The 24,946-nt window shown below is 34.2% G+C and overlaps 1 protein-coding gene across 1 annotated transcript in view; it reads left to right on the top strand.

Moving 5' to 3' along the window:
* Positions 1-24,946, top strand: part of Usp7 (Ubiquitin-specific protease 7) — a 69,861-nt gene that overhangs the window by 16,769 nt on the left and 28,146 nt on the right. The window contains exons 5-12 of the mRNA XM_069829041.1: positions 4,280-4,398; positions 6,578-6,721; positions 9,526-9,711; positions 11,713-11,793; positions 11,886-11,976; positions 17,228-17,420; positions 17,512-17,665; positions 18,786-18,980. Coding sequence (XP_069685142.1) covers positions 4,280-4,398; positions 6,578-6,721; positions 9,526-9,711; positions 11,713-11,793; positions 11,886-11,976; positions 17,228-17,420; positions 17,512-17,665; positions 18,786-18,980 — 1,163 coding nt within the window. The remainder of the gene's footprint in view (positions 1-4,279; positions 4,399-6,577; positions 6,722-9,525; positions 9,712-11,712; positions 11,794-11,885; positions 11,977-17,227; positions 17,421-17,511; positions 17,666-18,785; positions 18,981-24,946) is intronic.

A 24,946-nucleotide genomic window follows, 5' to 3' on the forward strand; every position in this document is an offset into this window, starting at 1 on the left:
AATACTCGTTTTTAGTGCTTATTGACCTCAAGAGGTGCAGTATAAATATTAACTTTGTTTTCATTGGCCTTAAATCGTGACACCAGGTAGTTTTCAAAATTTAGAGATCTGCGAAAATTACAGAAAATTGTGAGTTATATGCATGTTGCTAATAATGTTTCAGTATTTCCTATAATCAAATATGTTGTTTTCATAAATTGTCATAAATATTTGAAGGGAAATATTTTTTTATTGTAATAAATTGAGATTTTTATAAAAATGTGAAATGTTCCACTTTTTTTGCCAGTCAGTATACATTTTGTTAGGTGAATTTCAAGGCCAATTCTTTCAGTAAAGATGAATGTAAAGTTGATTTCACAAAACCTGTTAGGTTGGCTATTTCAAGATAGTGAAATATTTTAATATCTTAATGGGGCAACAGTTAAACTGTAATCTATATCTTAAGATGCTAGAAAATTGGAAATATGTGTTCATAGCTACTCTTTCTAAAAGTAACGGGAGTAGCGCAGAGATGTAAGCATTCCAGGTCTTTACTCTGAGATTAGTTTCCAAATATTGGCGACTTCAGATAACTGTGTTGATATTTCTCTTCCAGTGTCCATCTCAAGTAATTAGTCACATTGTGTATATAACACAAAAGTGTCGTCATTTGTCTGCAGTATTTACATAATAGCTTTAATGGTGTTCATACAAAAGGAATATGACAAAATTATTTATTATTATATTAAACCAGTGATTAAATTAATTCTTGTGTTATGTCTAGAAGCATATCAGTTTATGCAAATAAACATTCCAAACAGGAGTCAAAATGATCAATCTTAATAGGAAGTAGGATACGTAAATATTTACATTCATGTCACAGATTAGTAAAGATATTCGTGAAATTCGCGAGTTATGGTGATTTGAATTGATCTTATTATGCCAATTTTTTGTACCATTCTATACTTCTTCCCATAAACCAAAAAAACACAATTTTGAATCGCGAAATATTGCGAATTCTTATAATAACGTGAAATATCACAAATTCATATAATAATGCGAAGAAAACATAGTTCACATTTTTAAATGAATTCCAGCAATAATTATTTTATTTGCGAAGTTTAATAATAATGTATTTTTAAGTAACATAAATTCATATTTTTTTTCTCGATGGCACATTTTGTTTGACCATTTGGGAGCAAATGAATGCAGCCATGTATATATTATTTACAATGTATATAAAATGTAAAAACTGAAAATTGATGCTGAAAATGCTACATATATTGCTCTTACTATGTTTAATATGTCAAGCTAATATTATAAAAGTTGCATATACATTGCGTACGTTTTATCATTCTGCACTTGTGGGAAGCAGAGTGGAAGTGGCAGTGCACATCAAGCTGCCCAAGTACTTGGAAAGATAAAATGTATGCACTATATGTAGTATGTGCATATAATTTGCACAAATGTTTTCCAATTGAAATTCTTTGATATTATGTGCATATAACTTGCACAAATGCTTTCCAATTGAAATTGTTTGATATTCTTTATCTCATGGCAATCTGTAATGACAGAAAGATTGGTTAAATAAATAAATAAATAATTCCACCGAAATGGCAGTAACACTGAAATCTAGCAATTTTAAAACTAATTCCCCTTAAAAATAAAGCCAATTACATGGGACTCCACATCGGATCAAATTACAGATAGAATGTATAAAATAACTTTTCAAAATTACAGATTAGTTACAAAATACGAATTAATTTTACTCCTTCTATAAAATTGTTCTGTTGGGTTTTAGAGTGAATGTTTTGGGGTCCTTTTCTTTACAGGTTTGTACAAAGGGGGCATGTTTTTAATTCTGTAATCAGGAATTCCCTTCATGTGATCATACCATTTCTCCCTGTGGTTATGTATGTTATTTTCAACTACTTTCATGAAGGGCACCTCTTCTGCATTCAGACATTTGTTCAGTGTTCAACTTTATATAATGAATGACATTGGAAGAGCAAAGACTGAGATGTAATAAAGCTTCTTTTTGCCGTTTTCCTAATAGTATTTGTTTCAGTGTTTCGCAATATAGCTATAATTTGTCCCATTTGTTTTTGTGTCCAGGAACTTTCTAATACTACAACAGAAATAACTGAAATTCTTCACTCTCTCATTTGATTAAGACAGTTCGTACTCATATTGGATCTTTCAAAATGGATTTTTTATTTTTAAAGTTGAGATATTTATATGAAGAGTCCACTGCAAGAATGATGGATGTCATTTGGAATACATTTTTCAGGAGAAGCAATTGAAAGTTTGAAATGCTTAGCGCTCAAAGCTTAACTGTGATTTTCCGATAATTACTGGACAATGACTATCAGTGTTAATGCCATATAACTCTCTATGTACATTCTACATGTCTTAAGCTATGCATTGACAATCTCGATTCATTTTCGACAAGAAAGTCACATCCATCATTCTTGCAATGGACTCTTCATATTTCTTCTTTTATTTTGTACAGAGCTCAAATATACACCTCAACAAAAGTTTGGAATAACATGGATATGACTGTATTGAATTCTTACAGTCAATCTTTTGATGGTTTTACAATAACTAGCTATTTAACAAAATAGCATAATTCTTTCTGAAGCAAACATTTTGAACAGTATACACAAAAAATATACAAATAAAAAGATCTTCTCAACGTAAGTCCTGACAACAAAACATTGAAAATCTCTTTATCTCACGGTGCTAGCATCTTTAGTAATTGGTATGTTCACCCTGCATATGGATGAGTTCTTCCACCCTATGATGCATACTCCAAATGAGGTCAGCAAGTTTTTCCTGGGGCAAACGGTTTCACTTCTTTATTGCAGCTGCAGTAAGTTCCTGAAGATTGTCAGGTGGGTTGGGACACTCTGAAATGGCCACTTTCAGCATGTCCCATGCATGCCCAATTGCATTCATATCTGGGGACTCTGCAGGCCAGTCCATTCGAGTGATGTTATGTCTTTGGAGATACCGAAACACTGCCCATGACAGTGAGGTCGTCTTGCATTGTTATCTGCTAGGATGAAGTGATCGCTGACAACAGTTCAAAAAGGACCACACAATGGTTCTAGGACCTCTTGGATGTATCGAGGGCCATTCAATTCGCCCTAGATGGGAATTAGAGGGTCTGCCATCCCATCATTATTCCTGCCCAGAACATAACATTTCTGCCAGCATACAGATGGACTTCCTGACATGCCTACATTGAGGTTCTCCATACCCCTGTACGTCTGGTGTCGGATCTCAAACCAATCGTGGTCTCATCAACAATGGTCCAATGTTGATGAGCAAGAGCCCAGTTCCTTCGATAAGCTCAGTTCCATTGGTTCAGTGCAAAGCTTCTCATTGACCTTCTGGAATGAAGACCAACCTCATGCGGTCTTCTGCGCACTGTTTGGTCTGTGATACGAACTCTTGTTGCTCTTGTGAGGTTATATCTAAGAGCCCTGACAGTAGATATTGGACATCTGAAAGCCAACACTTGGAGGTAACGATCTGGTGTGGTATTGTAATGCAATGACAGCCAGAACGAGTTCTATTGTTCACATTTCCCATATCTCTGTACTTTCTCTACACCTTAGACACACTTTTTTGTGTGACACTTAACCGATTGGCAACATCTTGCTGTGTATGGTCTGCCGAAAGTAAAGCCACTACCTGAATTCTATCAAACGTTTGTATTTGTCTGTATGGCATGTCACTGCAAGGCTGAACACAAAATGACTGACGTGTTTGTTATGAGACAATGCATATAGCACTAGCGGTTTAGTCATGTGACTAGGATACGGACACAAAGCATGCCTGTAGTAAATGCTGCGAATATAAGGGCTGTGATAAAATAATGATTAATAAAGTGCCTATCTAAATGAGGCATGAAATATCTCTGAATACTCATTTCGCTGGCATTCCATACTTTCGTTGAGGTGTGTATATATGTACAGAATGCTTCAGTGCTTGTTTCCATCACTTATCCAAAGTGAATTTTGAGTGTATCTGAAATTGATTTCCTAATATTTTTTTTAAATATACATCTGGTGCAGTAAAAGAAAGTTTTTTTTTCCATCCATTTGCCATACAGTAATCTATAATTACACCTTCCTGTAATTTTCCTGACAACTATATTTATTCTACAGCAAAGAAAATAAATGGGGTTAGCCACTTCATGTGTTGGCAAGATGTACTTGATCTAGAGAAAGAATGTATTAAATACTGTACAGTGATCAGTAAATACATCTTTTTGTGGTTCTTTTCCTGACAGAAATACAACATCTGTTCTACAGCAAAGAAAATGATTGGGGTTTCAGCCACTTTATGTCTTGGCAAGATGTACTCGATCCGGAGAAGGGATTTATTAAGGATGATTCCATCACCTTAGAGGTCTGTTCATTTAAATAACCTGTGTGTATGCATGTGAATGTGTCATAAAGTACCATGTCATAAAAGAGAAACTAAATTGTAAATTGTTGTAATGAATTTTCATTGAAGACAAAACAATATGGTAACATTAAGATAATGATGATTTGAAATAGTTTGTAAATATTCAGTTTCAGTACATATAATGTTACATAGTAACTTTTATTGTTATAACCAGACAGCAAATTTTCGGTCCTGATACTGAATGTTAGGTGTATGTCAGTTGCAGGTAGGCCATTGAACTCTTTGATACGCTCCCTCCGATGTGACGTCTTGTCGCTGTGTAGGGACCAAAAATCCGCTTTCTGGTTATAACAAACTACATTGGATGCTTGAGCCCTGAAATTAACATAAATATTGCATAAGTAGGAAAATATTTACTAGCTTTCCTAGGAAAATATTTTACTGGCGACTTAACATTAATTATTTGTAAATCACATTGTCACATTATGAAATGCAGGAAAATAAAAGACGTTTTAATTTGTAATTAGGAGGAAAGGAACTGGCCACCCTACCCCATTATTTCCTGGCCTAGTTGCCTCATAAGTGGTGCCTTCTTGGTATCACTTATGAGGTTCAGACCTGTCTTAGGACAGTTGACTAAACAACAATTTGTAATTTAATGGAATGAAATTAAAATATATTGGGTCAATTGTAATCAAGTAGGGACGTAAGTAGTAGTTAAATAATGTATAATCAGGATGTAAAATAAATTGTTCTAAATTGAAGTGATTGATGGTGATTTGAGTAGTTCTGCTATTAACTGCCTGTTTAAGGATAAGTAATTTACTTATTACTTTAATACTCTTGCATTGTTTACAAAATTAATAAATGTAATTTTATTCAATTTTTTTTTAACTCGTGTACATTGTTAATCTAATGCAATCTCTTAGGTACAGGAGTCACTTTTATCCTCATGTTTTTCTGACAAGAAAATATATTAGTTGTCTCAAGCGAGTGACCTTACTCCTTACAGACGTGTGTACGGCACTTGCATTTCGTAGGCATATAGTGTTGGTTCTCAGGTATTATGGGAATTGAGAATGCTAACAATCATTAATATGTTTGATGTTTGGAAAGATAGACGTACAAGATGCTAATTAATGCGAATTTTAAGTTTAGGACTGTCTTACAAAGTTCTGTTTTCACGAAATTGCACAGTCGAAATCATTTTTATAAACAGTAAAGATATTGGTATGTGTTTGAAAAACTCAATAAAGGAATGGTCCAAAGAACTTTTTTTTTTCCAAGAAACTTATTTTGGTAGCAAAACCCCCCCAAAAATACGGTGATAGGTAAACTACAGTGTTTTGAAGATAAATTTTTTATTTTTTTTTATTTCCATTTTGTGTAAATTTACAATAGAAGAAAATAAATACACACCCTTGCAAAATTAATTCAAGCTTTAAGGAAATTGTAATCCAATGGATACCAGCACATTGCCAAATTGCAGGAAATGAAGCAGCTGACCTTCTTGCAAAAAAAGGAACAACTATTAAACTACTAATCCTAAATAATCCTTCCAGAATGCTAAAATCTGGATCAAACACAAAGTCTATCAAGCCTGCAGGACAGGACATTCTGAATATAGTGAGAACAAATCCTGAAGCGTACTGTTGAAGGATAAATCTATCATTCCTGATCTACCCCGGAAGAAATCTCTGGCATTGTTTTGCCTCACTACTGGTCATGACTACTTGGCCTCACACCTACATAAGATCAGTATATTCCCTTCACCACACTGTACTCTCTGCTTGGACGTGAATTCCATCATGAATAAAGACCATTTACTACAGTGTCCAGCTTAATGCTGATATAGCATCTCAGCTTACAAATTATTGCTGGGATGCCCAAAGGAGAATGAAGAAAATCCAAGTTCCATAAGCATTGGCAACAACAACAATAGAAAAAGCTTCGGCAGTTTCAAAATATCCAGTCTCTTTTTTTTTTATACAACCATTTACTTTCATCTCTAAAGAGAAACCCTGTAGTAGAAATGCGGAACTATTAGTAGTTTGACATTTAGCATAGTTTCAAATTCATGATTATGTGATTATTTATTAAGATACATGTAAAAGTTAATGGAGCAGAAGTGTTTAATATTGTCATGTTGTTCTTGATTAAATGTTTTGCCTTTTTTCAGGTCCATGTTGTAGCTGATGCTCCTCATGGTGTAAGCTGGGACTCCAAGAAACATACGGGTTATGTGGGGCTTAAAAATCAAGGTGCAACTTGCTACATGAATTCCCTCCTGCAGACATTATATTTTACCAATCAACTTCGAAAGGTGAGAAAATATTCACAGAAAATTATTGTCGCCATTTTCAGTAAATATATTTATATATTATGTTACTGAAATTTAAATAAAACGAACTATGAAACTAGAAATATTTTCCATTAACCCTTCTGAGTCCCATGTCGGGTGACATCCGCCACTGCCATATCCGCGTTGCAGTCCCATGGCGGGCAACATCCGACACATTTCTCGCGCAAAGTTACTGCGATATTTAAATCCATGTCCCATGTCGGGTGACATCCGCCATTGCAATATCCATGTTGCAGTACAACTGTAGGCAGCATCTGACACATTTCTCGCGCAGACTGACTGCGGTATTTAAATCCGACTGCTAAGGGTTAAGAAGAGTATAAACTGTAACATCCTAGTGAAGAATATACATTTTAATGAAATTTATACATGATTATTCAGGAAGTAAGTGCTAATGATGTGTTGATATGGTAAGATATATATATTTGATGTCAACATTTGCATCCATGTAATGTGGACCTCACAATTTTGTATCCGGTGCCACAGTTACATTTATTACAGATATACCTTTTGAAGATGATCTTATAATTTTACTTCTGAACCTATAAATTGAACAGTATTCCCACCTTCAAAACCTAATGACTTAATTTAGATCATTCAGAATTGACAATTTTACAACTTCATTCTTGTTTTCCAGTACACTTATATCGAACACACACTGTTTCTAATAATATTTGTTACTAAACCTTACTACTCCTTTGTCCAATATGTTCGTTATTATGACTGTTTCTAGTGTACATTCCATTTTCAGATCTCACTAATTTTCTACATACTATACTTTGCTTTCCTAGCTAGCCTCCCCCACCATACTCCTCACCTATTGTCTCACTTAACTTCCTATTATACTCTAATTTATTATTTGTTTTACTTACTATGTCCTTAGCCAGAAACATCCACTTCACCCTTTTCTGTTATAAACTCGTCTTTCTTTTTCTTCTCTTCACTTCTCCCCATTTCAGCCCTTGCACCCACAGAAACAATTTCACTTCTCCTCTCGGCACCAACCTTCTTTCCCACTAATCTCGTTAAATCACTTCCCGAATCACTTGAATTTTTACTCATGTCTCTAAACTTCATTGCACTTGTGGTGCTTGAGCCGTTCTTATCTGATTTCTTCACATATGATTTCTTCTTCTGTATTCTTGATCTCAGCATTTCCTGGTTCTGTCTCGCTTCCTCTGGCACAATTTGTAATTCAGCCAATTCTCCGTCGTCTACATGTACCTGGTCAACGATCTTGTTATGATAATTACTTTCCACCACAATTGCTGATTGAACAAATTGTCCATCACCTATCATGTATTTTTTGTCGATGCTCTCCTATAGGCTTATGGTATCCATTCTAAACAGTTCCTTCACCTCACTTAATGTTCAATTCAGCATGAATTTCGTATATTACTGGAGTTTGCTATGTAAGCAGGCACACTCACGGTCACTCAACATCTTACGCGTCTTGTTGCTCGTTGAGGCATGATGTGAGAGATTGCCAAATGGTTAATCAGTTTAAACTAAGAATTAGAAGTCATGTGCTTCTGTGAGTATTGGCTATTTTTATAGATTATTCTGTGTTGTTATAGACAATGTCTTTTAGGCCTAGTATAAAGTAGAATTAGGATATAAATTGTCTATTAACTCTGAAGTTATAGTGTTATAGTCCTACTTTCAAATCAAGCAACACATTTTATTGTAATTTGTTCCTTATGTCAATTACTTAATTATGTATAAGAGTATAAGGAAACTTTCATGTGCAGTCAATGTTTCATTGTATGCAAGTTCATCGCCTGCTAGATAATGATTTTACATTTAAGTATTACTATTAATATTATTACTTCTACTACTACTACTACCACTACTACTACTACTACTACCACTACTGCTACTGCTTGAATGCATATCTGTCATTTCTGGTAGAGTGGAAGAGAAGGTTTCATGGCCTTAACTCTGCCAGAGTAAATAAATAATGTATGATTTTGTTCTCAGTAGCATGATAAATATTGTGATAATATAAAGTCAGATATTCTTAATTATATTATGAAACGGGTAGTTACGGAATGTGAAGTTCTATAGTCGCGACGCTGTTATTCCTGGCCTGACTCGTCCTCTTTGCTTACGTCTAAGGAAGTCAAGGCTTTATAAAGTCTGGGTAGGTAGTATCGGTGGCCATTTTTGTTCTTTCGTTGCCGACCTGCCAGATGAGGGATCTATTTGCCACAACGTTAAACATTATCATGTCATAGGTCCTATGATAATAAATCAAACGCATTGTAATTCAGCAAATAATTGAGCGGCAAATAACGTCCTCGTGTGCTTTTTGTGAACACCAACGAAAGAGCCAAAATGGCGGGTGATTATTTAGAAGTATTTATCCAGCCTTAGGAAATGCTTAACATCTTCATCAGTGAATCATAAGACGCACACGTTTAAATGTAGCCGACCTACAACATGATTGGCTGCCGGAAATTAGAGCGACGGGACTATAATAATATTTAAAAGGTATAGATAAAATATAATTTTACATTTCTGGTAGTCACTATTAATGTCCATTTACCACTAAAAGAGGTAATTAAATTTAAATGCTCTCACTTATTTATGTGCTGTGTATATATGTAAAGTATGCACATATTCCTACAACGTTGGTTACATGTTTATTTTATACAGCAAAGTGCAGTGCATCCAGGCTCCACAAATGAGGGCTGATGTCTGTATACTCAATAGTAGATTCTCATGAATAACACTTGGCTGAAACTATTTTATTTATTGTTTAGGCTGTTTATAAGATGCCAACAGAAAGTGATGACTCAAGCAAGAGTGTGGCTCTTGCATTGCAGCGAGTATTTCATGAACTGCAGTTTTGTGACAAACCAGTGGGCACCAAGAAGTTGACTAAGTCATTTGGTTGGGAAACTCTAGACTCATTTATGCAGCATGATGTCCAGGAATTCTTGCGAGTGGTAAGTTTACAGCTGTAAATTATTATTCAACAGTCAAACTGTTGCAGGAAAATTGTATTTAATTGGTAACACATTGGTCTTTATCTTTTATTAAATACTCTTGTTTTGCCTTTTGGATATTACCATATAATCGTGTGAATCTACCGTATTTGTTGGTTTGTTTTTACTTGCTAATACCATGACACGTATGTATGTATTATATATCTGCGTGTGCGTGCACGCATGTGTTTATCCTTCATAGATTTGTATTGTATGAATTTTTTTTAACCAATATTACATTGGTCCGAGATACCCAAGCTACCCAGTGCCTAGTAGAGACAAATATAACAGGATCACCCAATCACTCTGCCCCAGTGGAACAAATTCTTAGGTCTGACCATCCAGGCTGGATGTTGGGCATACGGCTGGCAGTGTTACAATATAGCAATTGTAATTGCTGGAAAGTCTAAAGATTGAAGAATTCTTAAATGACAACTTGTGCAATGTCTAGAACATTGAATAAAATGCCCGGATAATTTAATACTTCAGTACGACGTTTCAAGAATTACACTAATGTTTAGTTGGGTTACCAATACATCAGTGGTTGGCAGTGTTTGCAACAATCTTAAAATATTTAAGTGAAAGATCACTGAAGATTGGAAAACCTGAAATGTTTTATTTGAGAAAGATAAAACCCATATTGGGTTGTGAAAGAAGGTGAAGTAATGAACTGAATTCTTCTAATGATATATCAGGATTTAACTACTTGTAATTATGACAACAAATGACAGATTGAGTTTTCATACAAAATATACATATGCATATTCTCTGAGCTCAGACATAAAACATATTGCTAGGAGCTCGGTTTTAAAGAAGTGAGTTTGTACATTTCAACAGGATTAAAACTTAAAATGAGAAGACACGCTGGAGAAACAAGATATTTTTTTAAGAGATCAAAGTTTGTAGGCCAGTCTTGTAATGTTTTTCAAAGCCACGACTTTTCTTTCCTGTATAGAAATGACTCCAAATTCATTTCTTTAATTGCTATGACAAAATGTAATGCAATGCAAAAGTCAAATCTTACATGTCCCACCTCAGAGTTTTAGTATTTGTTAACTCTTCTCGCTTAATTATTTTTGTTTGCATTGTGAAGAGTGAAAGTTTATCTTATTTGTAATCCAGTAAATTATATAATTTGTGTATACTTTTGAATAATATTTCAAGAAAAATTAATTAAGTAGGTATATTCATTCATGCGTAGTGTTCTGTCCAAGGACAGGTCTTTCACTGCAAACCCAGCATTCCCTAGTCTTTCCTATTTTTGCCTTCCTCTTTGTCTCCTCATATGATCCATGTATCTTAGCAAGTATATTAAAATGATAGAAACGTAGAAACGTGAATTATTGTGGAACTCGTAAAATGCGCAAGTCTTCTTTGTAGCACTGTTTATTTAATCCATTTTCTGTTTTAATACAATTCTTCTAATTTTTTTTTTTGTTCCCCACAAGTTTATCACAATTCGATGAACTGAGATATTATGTGAATTTTTTATAATCAGGACACTAGTACATATAGTCTATTTTCGAATAGTTAATGCATAAATCTGTTGTTACAAAAATATGTTTGTTATTGATCTGATTAACTTCTTGCCAGAATTTAAGCTTGTAATTCTGCTGCACATTTTAAACAAATCTGTTTCCTCATCAGTTTAAACTACTGTTAGACATAGATGTAATTGCACTAAATTAATGTAAATTATGTCGATCGTAACAATTCTTCTTTGCCATGTAAACCAGTATTGTCAATAAACATCTTAATTAGGTTCCTTATAAGAAGAAATAAAATATTTTCATGTGTTGTGCATTGTATGTATTTTAATTTTTAAGCAAAATCATGTGACATAACGAATGAATAATAATTTTGTTTGTATAAGCTGTGAAATAGTTGGAATAAAAATGAAAAAGTATGGTCAGGTTAACTCATGTAGCTGTAGTGTAATTTATGATTCTGATGTTGTTCTAGTTGCTGGATAAATTGGAAAGCAAAATGAAGGGAACTTGCGTGGAAGGAACAGTTCCTAAACTTTTTGAAGGGAAAATGGTTGTAAGTATTTGCTTTGTTCAGATTTGTGGAAAAAAAGACAAATTTATAATTATCTTTGCATTTCATATAACCACTGTATTTTTATTTTTCAGTCTTTCATAAAGTGCAAAAATATAGACTACACATCAACAAGAGTGGAAACTTTCTATGATATACAGCTAAATATTAAGGGAAAGAAAAACAGTGAGTAGAATCACCTTGATTTTTTTTTTATTTGCCTTGCATCTTTTCATTATGCTTTTAAATTGAGTGGCAATATATTTCACACATGGAAATTTGGAGACATGCCCAGAAAGCAAGTTTTATTTGTTGTAAATGATTGAAGTGACAGCATTTTCAATATTATTTTCTTATTACATAATACTGCTAGATGGGGCCGAAACAGGTCTAGAGAGGCCTAATTCGTGAAGGATGATGATGATGATGATATTACATGATACAACTGAAGAAGTTAGTGGAAAAGGGAACTATCCCCCATTTTTTTAGACAATTTTAAGATATTTAAAGTTTTAGTAGAATTCTTCTAACTTGTGTTTAAAATCACCAAAATCAAAACCAAGTTGAATTACTATTCTTCATTTATTAAAACAACTCTTTGCACATCTTGAAAAGTTTTTTTGGAAAAGAACAGGTAAAAAACAATAGTACATATGGAGCTATTACATTTCTATTTTCACAAGTCGTATGCCAGATCATGATCAACAATATCTTTTACATTGTCCTCATTTGAAATGTATTTCTGAAAAAGCTCGTAAAAGATTCTCTTCTGAAAAGACTAGCAGGAAAGAAATGGGGTTGCTCTAGAAATACTTTGAACACTACATACAAAATGTTTATACAGCCAGTGCTGACGTACTACTGAGAAATTTTAATTACTTCACCTTTCATAAACGAAATAGAACGTGTTCAAAACCAAGCTCTCAGGCTCATCGCTGGTGGAATCAAAACAACTCCATTAGATTCTATGAGATTCCTCACTAATATTAACAGCATCAAAATGATAATAGAAGAAAAAGCACTGATTCAATATGAAAAACTTATCAGATTACCAGGAAACAATTGGCATTCATACAGTCCTCTCCATAGATTAAAAACTCAAAAAGGTTTCATATCCATGGTTCAAGACTTAAAACAGAAAATCAACGTCCCGAATTTAAAAGAAAACGTACAAATTAAACCAAACCCTTTAACACTATTAAATATAGAGTATAATCTAAATTTAACAGAAGAAATGTTGAAATCAGAAGTAAACACTGAAATAATGAAACAATTGTCTTTAGAGACAATTAATATTGGGTACCCTCCACAAAATTGGCTTCATTTATACACCGATGAATCCTTGATCTCCAGGGAACAAGGTGCAGGTGTTATGTGCTGTCTCTTCTCACTTTATAGATCTCTTGGATATGGAACAACAAGTTTTGATGGAGAAATCACTGCAGTAAGTGAAAGTCTCAGGAATCTTCTCTCAATAAATTTAAAAATGCAGTTATATTGTCAGACTCCAAAGCAGCTATTCTATCAATAGTATTTAGACACACACCTTCATCTCAAATAGCAGAAATAAATGAAATACTCTCTCAACTAATAACACCCAATAAAAGAATTATATTCCAATGGATACCATCTCATTGTGGAATCCTAGGAAACGAGAATGCGGATGCTTTAGCAAAGAAGGGCAGTACTGCTACTTACAGACCTGTTACTAAATCTACGTATTCCTCTGTGAAAAGATTTATTAAATTTACATACTTAGACTTCAACAAACAAAATTTGATAACACAATCACAAGGGAAAAAATGGCTCTCTCTGCATCATAATCCACAGTTGATTCCTGATTTACCACGCAAATCGTCTGTAGCTGCATTTAGATTGGCAACAGGCCATGACTGTTTGGCCAAGCATCTGCATAGAATTGGAATATATCAGTCTCCTAACTGTCCATTGTGCAACTCAAATCAAGAAATGGATTCAGAACATCTCAAAATCTGTGCGTCAGTGGCTAACCATGACAATATCTTTGAAAAATATTGGAGTGCAAGAGGTCAAATGACTTTATTGTCAAATGCCTGGCATTAGAAAACAACAAGAACATTGTCCTCATTAAAGTTGTCTGACTTCAGGTTCAAATACAGTCCTTGGTATACATTTGTTATGTAGGGCCTACTTAAGAAGTGACAAAATAACCCTCACTTTTGCAGCCTTAAAAAGTCTTCTGTGAGGATTCCTAGACTCCACTGAAAGTTTCAACTTAGACAGTTTTCATTTCCCTTTCTGGAAACTGACTGTCTCATAGGTATTCTTTTCACTGTATATGTATTTTACATCAGCTTATGTCCAGCTTCGAACATCAAAATGGATGCTTTTTAAAGTCATGAACCTAGATTCGTGATACGTTAAAAATACAGATATGTTGTGTTACCACAACTCAATTCTCATAAAGCTAATACTGCTATTTGAAGTAGGTGAGCTTCTGTTAGCCCATACATCTGTTAGACTATACATCTTTATGTTTCAAGTACTTGTGAAACGTTAAATTGGTGTCTACCTGTGTCTCGTCCAAGTACAAAATCATTGTACCCACTTCTCTAAACTTTCTTATTGTCTGTAGGTATCTACACCTCTAATTTACAATATTTTCCTTTTCAATTAAAAATTTTCGTCCCCAGCCGTGGGACTGAAGCCGGATGGTCTATGGCAAGTCCTTGGCATCAACCCCTTTGATTTGATTACCTGGTTGGGTTTTTCCGAGGTTTCCCCCACCGAAAAGGCAAATGCCGGGTAATATTTTGGCGAATCCTCGGACCTCATCTCATCTCACTACATCTCGCCAAAATGTAAAATAATGTAAAAAAATTGTACAAAATTGTAGAAAATTACTAAATTGTAAAACTATAAAAATTTGTAAAAATTGTAATTGTAATATTGTAAAATGTTGACATGTTCCACATCTTAAAGCTTCATTGCTCATGTAAGATCTATGGAATAAAATAAATGAATGAATGAATGAATGATGCACACTTCCATCTGAAACCAATTTTCTTCAGTATCTGTCTTAATGTTGTCGCCTTTCATTTGAAATCAATTCTGTTTTGTAACACATACAAGTTTCTTGTTCAAATAAAATCGTCAGTTATATCTTGTAACACTCTCCAGTCAAAGTCATCTACATTTGCGTTTTGGTAGTCTGGACATTTTTGTTTTTCAACAGGTGTTGACAAAATACTTTCTTTGCAGTCTTTCATTTCTTTTCTTATATGCTATATCGTTCTTGTGGGTACATTACGATACTTTTTTGCCGTTGCTGTAGGTTTCATGAGAGGAATGCTAAGGCATTGTTCTTTTCTTTCATCACAACATTTTATTACATTAGCAATAATATTTCTTTATCTTCTATAGATTATCAATCCTTGTTTGCTCTTTGTCTACATTTTTACAATTAATAAACAAAAACTGCTATGTAAGCTTTAAGTATCACTATATAAACTTCACTAATTATTAACACTAAAAAAAGACGATAATTAAAGCTCTACTACTATATTACAAAGACTTGCAGAATATTGAAACCATTCATCCTGTTGAATCTAATAAAACTCATCTAAAACGCCACTATTACTTCACAAAGCCACAGACACTCAAGAACACATGCAGTAGATATTTATGAAATAGGAATACTGCCATGAACACTGCGATGCACATGCATGGTTGTTACACCCCCCTCCCCCCATCTAAATATTTCCAGCGACATCTCCTGATGTGATAACAGTAGTATTTTAAAAGAACAGAAACTTTGATTGAAATTTCACCAAAGTTGAGCCCAAAAATTTCTGTAACATTTATATGTAGTGTAGGTAGCAATATTAATGTAAACATACAGAATTGTTAATCAGTTGTAAGTTTTCTGTCGTTTCTTGCCTATTTCAGCTGTTTAAAATGCCTTTTTGTCTGCCTATTTTAAAGATTATTATTAGTGCTTGAACTTCCTGTCTCTGTTATCAACCTTTTCTTCCAGTATTTAGAATTTTCTTATGTTTACAAAATATAGAAAATGTTGCCATTTCATTTATTTACAACAAATTGGTACTTGATTGTGGGAAATGCCTTGTAACATGAGAAACTGTATTGAGAGAAATTGTGCTTTAGGACTCAATGTCCATGGTAATTATTATAGACTGGATGAGTCTGAAATTTTACGAGAATTAAGGTATAAATAGAGATTAAAAAAAAAAAGTTTCAGAGTTATAAAATAAATAATGCGAAAAAGTGCCTGTTTTTCAGAAAGTAGCTTTTCAAATCTTGACTTCGTATTCGGTACACATAGTGTATCATTCTCAGGTTCAAGGAGATTTCTTGCTTTTGTTTTGATGACAGTCATATATGAGAAACTTATTTTGCTTAAATACGAGGTTCTAAATGTTATCAAAAATTTAAGAGCTTCTTTTGCAATCTTGAGGTATCCTTTTGATTCAAAGTTGGTCTATGCTCTATGGAAAAAAGGTCTAGTTTCAACATTCCACCAGTAGGTATACCCGTATATTTCAATGAGTTATTAAATTTAAGCCAGTTGAATGCAACTGACTAAAAACAGTTTCATATCCATCTGTGGCTGTTATAATTGTGAGTTTCTTCCAGATACTCAAAAAACTCTCTTTGGGTATCAATTGATTTTTAGTAAAATTATAGTTGTTTGCAATTTTACAGGGATTTGTATTTTTCAAATGGGCCAAGAACTTGTACTATAGTGGGGAGTCGCAAACAATAGTCGTGCCCAAAAGTGGGTCGTGCCTTCAGAAAGTTTGGGAACCAATGGTGTAGAAAATAGTCTTATAATGTCAGTAACAAAAAGTACCTATTTAACCTTAATTCAGAAGTGCACATGAGATTATATGGGAAAATAAGATGTTACTTGGATTTAACAATATGTATGGAGCAACTGCCATAGACTGGAAGGTCCTGGAAGTTATGAGATTTTTGTCGTTACCGAACTTCCAAAATGACTCTAATATCCACTCATTCTCCTGTCAAATTGAGCACTGGGCCTGCCTTAGTTGTGAAAGGTGGTTCAAGAGTGATGTTGTCCACACCACGTTATTATAGTGCAGAGAGAGCTCATGAAAGTATGAGGCTCTACTTCCATAGGACCACCCTCCCCCTGTAGTCCTGTGGCTTCTAAAGGAAAAGCTTTGTACTATAAAGAAAGATGAGGAATAAAATTCGTCTTTAAAAGGAATTATGAGTCATAGTTTTGAAGTGACTCTTGTACATTTGCGATTATTTTTATTCTAGCATATGAAATGAGCTCTTCTCTTTAATATTTATTACAAGGATTTCTTCTTAATTATTTTTAACCTGAATGGTAAACTTATCATATGGAGGAAATCTTAATAAATGCAGTGTTATCAGATTCATCTAAAATATTTATTTGTTCATGCAGTTGATGAGTCTTTCCATGACTACATTGCAACCGAAGTCCTGGATGGTGATAACAAATATGATGCTGGCGAACATGGTCTTCAGGATGCAGAGAAAGGTGTTATCTTTGCATCATTTCCACCAGTGTTACATTTACATCTAATGAGATTTCAATATGACCCGATAACCGATTGCTCAGTGAAGTTTAATGACAGGTCAGTATGCAGGAATACACATATGGCATATGAAGTATAAGCCAAATGTTTGTAAAATTGGTATTCTATATGCAAGTGTTCTATCTCATAGGTTTGAGTTTTATGAGAAGATTAACCTAGAACCATACCTACAGACTCCTGAGCCTACACGGGCAGACTACACTTTACATGCAGTATTGGTACACAGTGGTGACAATCATGGAGGTCATTATGTTGTTTTCATCAATCCCAAGGGTGATGGCAAGGTGTGTTCTTTTTAACATCGTAAAAATAAGGCAATTTCATAACTTCATAGTCTCGGAATTCAGTGTATTTTAACTATATTTAAGAGTGGTTTTTATTATATTCTAACAACCTCGACATATGATCACAAGGTATTATGATTGTGTGTGTTTGTTCATAGTGGGTGAAGAGCCATATTTTACACTGAAGATTTTCTATTAGCAGGTGTATTCTTTGTTCTGTCAGTGTATACCAGTCAACAAAATTTGGGCAGTTACACGTTTGTGTTGCACTCGTCAGTAGACAAAGTTTTGTGTCATAGTATAGCAAAATTTCATTGAAGTACTTAGTTGTATGTATGTGTATTTACATAACTTCATTATTGTGAGAATTTGTAAAATTTAAGAAAAATCTTATCAAAAATGTACTGTACTTACTATCTGAAGGCCAAAAATATGATATGACCTTCAGTATATTATAATTATTAAAAACAGTTCTCAAATTAAGTGAACAGTTCAATTCGCAATAATAGTCTAAAGGTGAAACGAATTAGTTTTGAGTCTGATGACATCCACATTCGAATTTTCACCACCATAGGCATCAGCAATGAAAATATAAAATAGTCCAGATCAACTTTCTAATCTCGTTTCATATATATCCAGTGACACCTTCAATTGTTGATGATTGTAAAGATAAAGAGGACAGAAGTGATAAAATATGACAACAGCAGTGATTCTAGTAAAAAATCTATCGATATATTATGTATTGAAAATCATTGTAATGGTTATACATATGTAATATTGCTGTTAAAATTATAATTAATTAATTATTAGGACCAGAACTGAAGGACCTAAGTCTCCTTATTCACATTCAGTTTCTTAGATTTCGATTCTTCAATTTTCTCATGACACTTTTATTTATTTATTCATTTTAGTTTATTTTTTGTGTGCAGTACTGTCCACTTATTTTTCTGAAATGCATTTCAGCTTATTCTTTCTTCAGAAAACATAGTTACTATGAAAATTAGCCAACTTGCATGTAGCAATCGATTTATACCTATTGTTTGTTACGTTTCAAAATGTAATGCATATATAGTATTAACACTATGATTACATATCTTGAATGTAAATTTGTGAATTTCAGTGGTGCAAATTTGATGATGACGTAGTTTCAAGATGCACGAAACAAGAAGCCATTGATCACAACTATGGTGGTCATGATGACGATATGAATATGACAGTGAAACACTGTACCAATGCGTATATGTTGGTATACATCCGCGATTCAGAGTTGAAGAATGTGCTCCAAGAAGTTGCAGAGGAGGACATTCCACAGGAGGTGAGACTCAAGAGCTTTGAGAAGATGCAGCAGCATTCTATTTGATTGGCGTCCAAAATCTTGTGTTCAGATTATTTAGTATCTGATAGTTTAGCATTGATCAGGTTTTTGTTATAGTTGCAGAGTTTCGCATTTTTTTCTTCAAAATTTAGTTGTATTAATGTTTTGATTATGCTTTTTGTTTGACATTGATTTTCATCTGTTATCCACTTACAGTAGTGATAAGTGTGTATTAATTTTATTATTGTTAATTTATATTAAAATGTTTCACAACTAATTTTAATTGCTGTTCTGTTTTTTTTATCTTGATTTAATCAAGAGCTTGCTAAGTGTAAGTGCTAGGTTTAGAACCTTTGGAGAGACTAGACAGTTCAGAATTCTTTGAAGAGGAAATGCAATTGAAGCATCTCCGTGAAGATTTGTCTGTGTTCCTGTGTTTGATATATGTTGGATTGGGACAAAGAATGTTTCATAGCCTGATGCACCTCGACAAGAAAGTGTCTTGTTTTTAGTAAAACAGACATTTCTTGCAGGGATATACTCATATAGGTAAAATTGCTCTAAAATGTTAAGAATTATAAACTAGGTTGACATTGCAGAAAATTGTCCTTTTACTTTAATAAAAAAAAGTCCACCGAGTTAACTCTGTTTTAGCTCATCTGCCTCCAGACTAGCCAACCCGGGTTCGATTCCTGACAGGGTCAGAAATTTTCATGTAAAATTTCTACCTTGGGACCAGGAGAGATGGTGGTGCACAACTTCTAATCACTAAATTGTGCACCAACATGTCTGGGTTAAATCCCAAAATCTCTCTGTAGTGCATATGAAGAGAATGCATGTCACTGTTGATAGTGATTCGTTTGTCAGATGGGGATGTTAAGCTTGGTAGCCCCCTTGGTGCTATTCGATAGGAGCAGGCTATGTGCTGGCACCGAGTTTCCCCTTCTCCCTTCCTCACCATCATCATTCTCACTCATACCCTACACTACACTTACACGAACACTTAACATACACTCACCCTAGTACACGACATAACTCTTCGCAGATACACATCATGGATAATGTGGCCCACCGAAGTGGTGTGTAACTTGAAAATGGGGTCACAGTCCTGCCATCTATCCACAGTATGCGGAACCCAAATCACGCAAAGTGAAGTTGGTAGGCACTAGACACACACAATGGAAAAAGACTGCACGTAAACTATTATTGGATCTGGATCTTCCATTAACAGTTCCTATACTCCAGATATAAATTTAATATTGAAATGAAACTGTTTGTTAGACTTAGTAGTACTATTTCCACTCTTATATAAGAAATGCATTTTATTTATTTAGTATTTATATACTGGTGTCACAGATTGCAGTTTATGTATACACACTTTCGTTGAATTTTGACTTCAGCATGTTGCACTTTGAATGTTCATAATCATAAAGTGGTTTTTCATGACATCTAAGCAACAAAGAACAGGTTTAGTGTAGGTTGTGTTTGCTACCATTCACTGTAAAATTCGTAAGAGATTGTCATAGAAGCATTTGGATATTAGAATAATTCTGACAGAAAATCAGATCATCTGTCAAGTTCTGTAGTAAAAACACAACAATCCAGATGTGGATTTACAGGATCATTTTACAATTCTGTGATGTATAGTGATAATTCTCTTTCTCTCGATACACACACACACACACACACACTTATCTTCCCTTTCCACCATTGATTCAAGTTTGACTAATATAGGAGGTACATTGTGTTTGAGTGTGTCGGAAGAAAATCTGTATAGATAACATTCTTTTTATTTTGTTTTCAGTACTGATTAATATATTGAACAGAGTGCATCTCTTACATGGCAAAAAGAAATTCATTGCACTTGAACAAAAGATTATTCAGTAATAAACCCTAAATTTAATAACAAAATTCGCTGATTTTACACAGTCATTCAGAAATTATTAAAGAATCAGCATCATGTAAGTATAATGAAACACTGATTTACAAAAAGAGAATGTCTTAGATGCTGACAGTTGAACTCTGCAGAAAATAAACATTGTATATTTATTTTCAAATGTTTCTCCATTTCTAGCAGTTGCTTCCTATATCCTTCTCCATTGTTTACAGTCTTCTCGTGGACATATGTCCAGACCTTTTAACCTTGCATGGCCTCTATGAGATCACCTGTCCATGTAATTCGAGGTTGGCCCCTTTGTCATTGACTTGGTGACCATTATATCACTCTCTTAGGCCATCTTCTATTGGACATGCAGTGAATACTCTACGTCCAATCACTTTAATGAGTGTTCCTAAAACCTCATTGATTGATGGCACCAATGAGCCCTCTCATCTTACATTTTCAATTTTCACTTATTATTAGACGAAATATTAGTGTATATTCTGCTTTCTTATGATCTGTTCTGAATTGCTATATTTATGTTGGGTTGCAATAAGACAGACCTAAAAATTTATTCCTACATTAGTTAGTGCATTATCAAGTTGCAGAAGAGACATTTAATGGGTCACTAGTTACTGAATCGTTAATCAAAAATGCTCGGATTTCAAGTGTGAAACAATAGAACATGAATGAATAAGAAGTAAACATTGGTCACTAGACTGACTGGATTGTGACATTGCTATTATTGTTGTCAAAATTTGCAATTAATGTAATTATTGACCAGAAAAAAGGAGCAGAAATTTTAGTGAGAAAGATAAATATTTAATCTTAGCATGTAGGCTTTCATGGCTGGTGTCTTAATTGATATGGAGCTTCTGGGCTAAGATGCCATGGTCTTCTGGTGTAGATATTACCAGATGTTTCGTCTACTATGGCGGCAGACATCTTCAGTGAGTGATCTTCAAAATCTTTGAGAATATATTTTACTAAATCACTAATAACGAGAATATATTTTACTAAATCACTAATAACACCAATAGTATTATACCCAGATCTAAATCCAAACTGTCTATTAAAAATGATATTATGTAAGTAAAGATATTTACACAACTGATTTTTTACGATTTTCTCATAAACTTTGAATAGGACAGGTAATATAGAAATAGGTCTCTACTTACAAGGCTCATTAACATCGCCCTTTTTAAATATAGGCACCACCTTTGCAACCTTCAGCGATTCTGGAAATATGCCTTTAGTTATACTAATGCTATTTGTTAATGGTTGTACACAATATGGAATTATATCATTTAAAAATGTTGTAGTCCACACCTGTGGAGTAACAGCACATCTAGCTGCAAAACCAGGTGGGCTGGGTTCGATTCCCGGCCGGGACAAGTTGCCTGGTTGAGGTTTTTTCTGGGGTTTTCCCTCAATCCAATATGAGCAAGTGCTGGGTAACTATCAGTGCTGGACTCCGGACTCATTTCACCGGCATTATCACCATCTCATTCAGACACTATATAACCTAAGATGATGATAAAGAGTCGTAAAATAACTTGCTAAAAAAAATGTTGTAGACAAGCCATGGTAGTCCTTACATTTAGAGGAAGCTAAATTATTTACAATACCTAAAACTTCAACACAGCTTACTAGAGCCTGATCGCAAACTTGTGGCACCAACATGCGCGAATTTCTTTCTGAGGCTTTGGAGTGGGGGGTTCTGTGTGTGCAGGCGACTGCTTACTCATAGGGTGTACTGTTCAAACACTCCTACAGCAAGACTCTTGGGCGAGTCCATGTAAGTGGATGCCAATTCGTCATTCGCGGAGGTGCCACGAGTTTTGCAATCAGGCTCTACCATTAGTTTAAAAACAGCTTCTTGGCAGTTATTAATGTTTACAGTCTTTTGGAAACATGCTTCCAGACCTTTTAACCTTGCATGGCCTCTATCAGATCATATTTCCATATAATTTGAGGTTGACCTCTCTTTCATCTTCTCATTGGTGACCAATATAACACACTCTTAGGCCATCTTCTGTCAGACACGCACTGAATAGTGTAATTCGAAACACTTTAATGAGTGTTCCTTTAAATGATAAATCACATTTTCATATAAATTCAGTCTTTCCATAATAGTTCCATTACATATTCTTTAAAGGCGAGAGTACCTTGACACTTCAACAGCTCTTTTGTTTCACATTCGTCATCTATTTTCCTGTCCATGTGTTATCACTCTCCATTATCGAAATATTATTTTGGTATTCAGTTTTGCCTCTGCACTGGATAACATGTTAGGCACCTATCATTTGTTTAACAGAAATATGGACATAAATATTACATGTATACTGGAATTTTCCTGTCTTTGAAATAATAGATCGCAGATATTAAAAACGGTCTATAGCCTGATTCCAGTAACCATGAGATGTAAATCATCTCTTTCTTCATCAACTGGCAAGTACTCTTTTTTTTTAAATAATGTTTTCAGGCTTCCCATCTGTAAACATCCAACAGCTTGCTCAACATGTGTTTCCTATCTTGACTGATTATCACTTAGTCAACAACAAATAGTAGTATATGACTCATTGTCATCTATTTCATTTCTTGCGATCTCAGAATGAGTTCCACTGTGTAAATGCTGCCTCAAGATAGATTTATATAAGGTTGATGTTATCTCACTTACTTGTAATAGTCCCTTACTTGTTCTAAGTTCTGTCAGAATCAATTTTCCACACTTAATAACTACTCTGTTTGCAGTTCTTGTAAGTGCTGTAAAACTTCATGTGTACATTTTTATGGGAGTCTGAGGAAAAAACGTTTAAGTGAGAAAAACGTGTAACTGAAATGGCATTTAATTACATCTGAAATAGCATTAATAAATTATTAATATGTGATTATTTAAAAAAAAAAAAAAAAGAACGAAAAGTCGGTTACAACTACAACACACTTACTCTTTCTTCCACTCACTGGTATTCAAAAACCAATCAGCAGCCTTCTCGTCATATCAGGTTGAATCTACTGTCAAAATATTTTCAGTGTGAAGAAGTGTTAGAATAGTTGTATTCAGTACAGTCACAGCTTTGTACTTGGATTCTCACTGTTTAAAATGTTCCATTTCTTCTCTCTGCACATACTTTTCTCCCCACTATGAACAGATTCTTCCACTGATGCATAACCAATTTATTGAAGCTAGTATGTGCAGAGACAAGAATGGGCAGCTTCGAATTTCCAGGAATTTCAAAGCCAGCCACATCTTAACAATGAACACGTATTGTACTGTACTTACATGATTATAATATGCTCCTTTTTTTTTTTTTTTTTTTTTTTTTTTTAACAAAATGTCTTGAAAACTGGGCTGTGTATAATACACACTCAAACAAATTAAAATTAACGCTCTATTTATGTTACGAGATATGGTGGGAAACAACGGACAGAAACTGCCACTGTGAGTTCGTGTTTTCTCGTCTTTTGCGCATTTTTCATTCGTAATTTCTTGTCCTTTTTTGACAACAATCCCTAATGACAATAATATTTCCATCAAGCTTGTAAAGCAAAGCATATTAAAAAGACAGTGCAAACAAATCATAGAACATACTACTGGAGGACGGCACTTTTTAAGTTAACTACAGGCCACGACTGTTTGGCTTTACAGCTACATAGAATTAATATATAACTCTCACTGTATTTTACTCTATGGATGCGAATTCCACCATGAATAAAGAACATCTGAAATATCCGGCAAATAAGAAGATTGATGCTGACATTCCATCTCAACTTACACATTGTTACTAGGATGCCCATAGGAGTGGAGGAAATTCTAGTTTCATGGCAATTGCCAACAATAAAATATATATCTGTGTGTGTGTGTGTGTGTGCGTGCGTGCGTGCGTGCGTGCGCGCGCGCGCGCGTGATAGTCAAATAATGTTTTTCTGTAACTCTGAAGCTTTTCCTTAAAAAAACGTGTTATGTGTACGGTATCTAACTTTTTTTAAAATGAGAATAGACAGTCATTATTTACTTTGCCCTATACTTACAGTGAACCCATGTTTACTGGAACTTTTTTACCTCTCATTGCTAAATTTTTGACCA

This window comes from Periplaneta americana, chromosome 6, assembly GCF_040183065.1.
Source record: "Periplaneta americana isolate PAMFEO1 chromosome 6, P.americana_PAMFEO1_priV1, whole genome shotgun sequence".
Taxonomy (NCBI): domain Eukaryota; kingdom Metazoa; phylum Arthropoda; class Insecta; order Blattodea; family Blattidae; genus Periplaneta; species Periplaneta americana.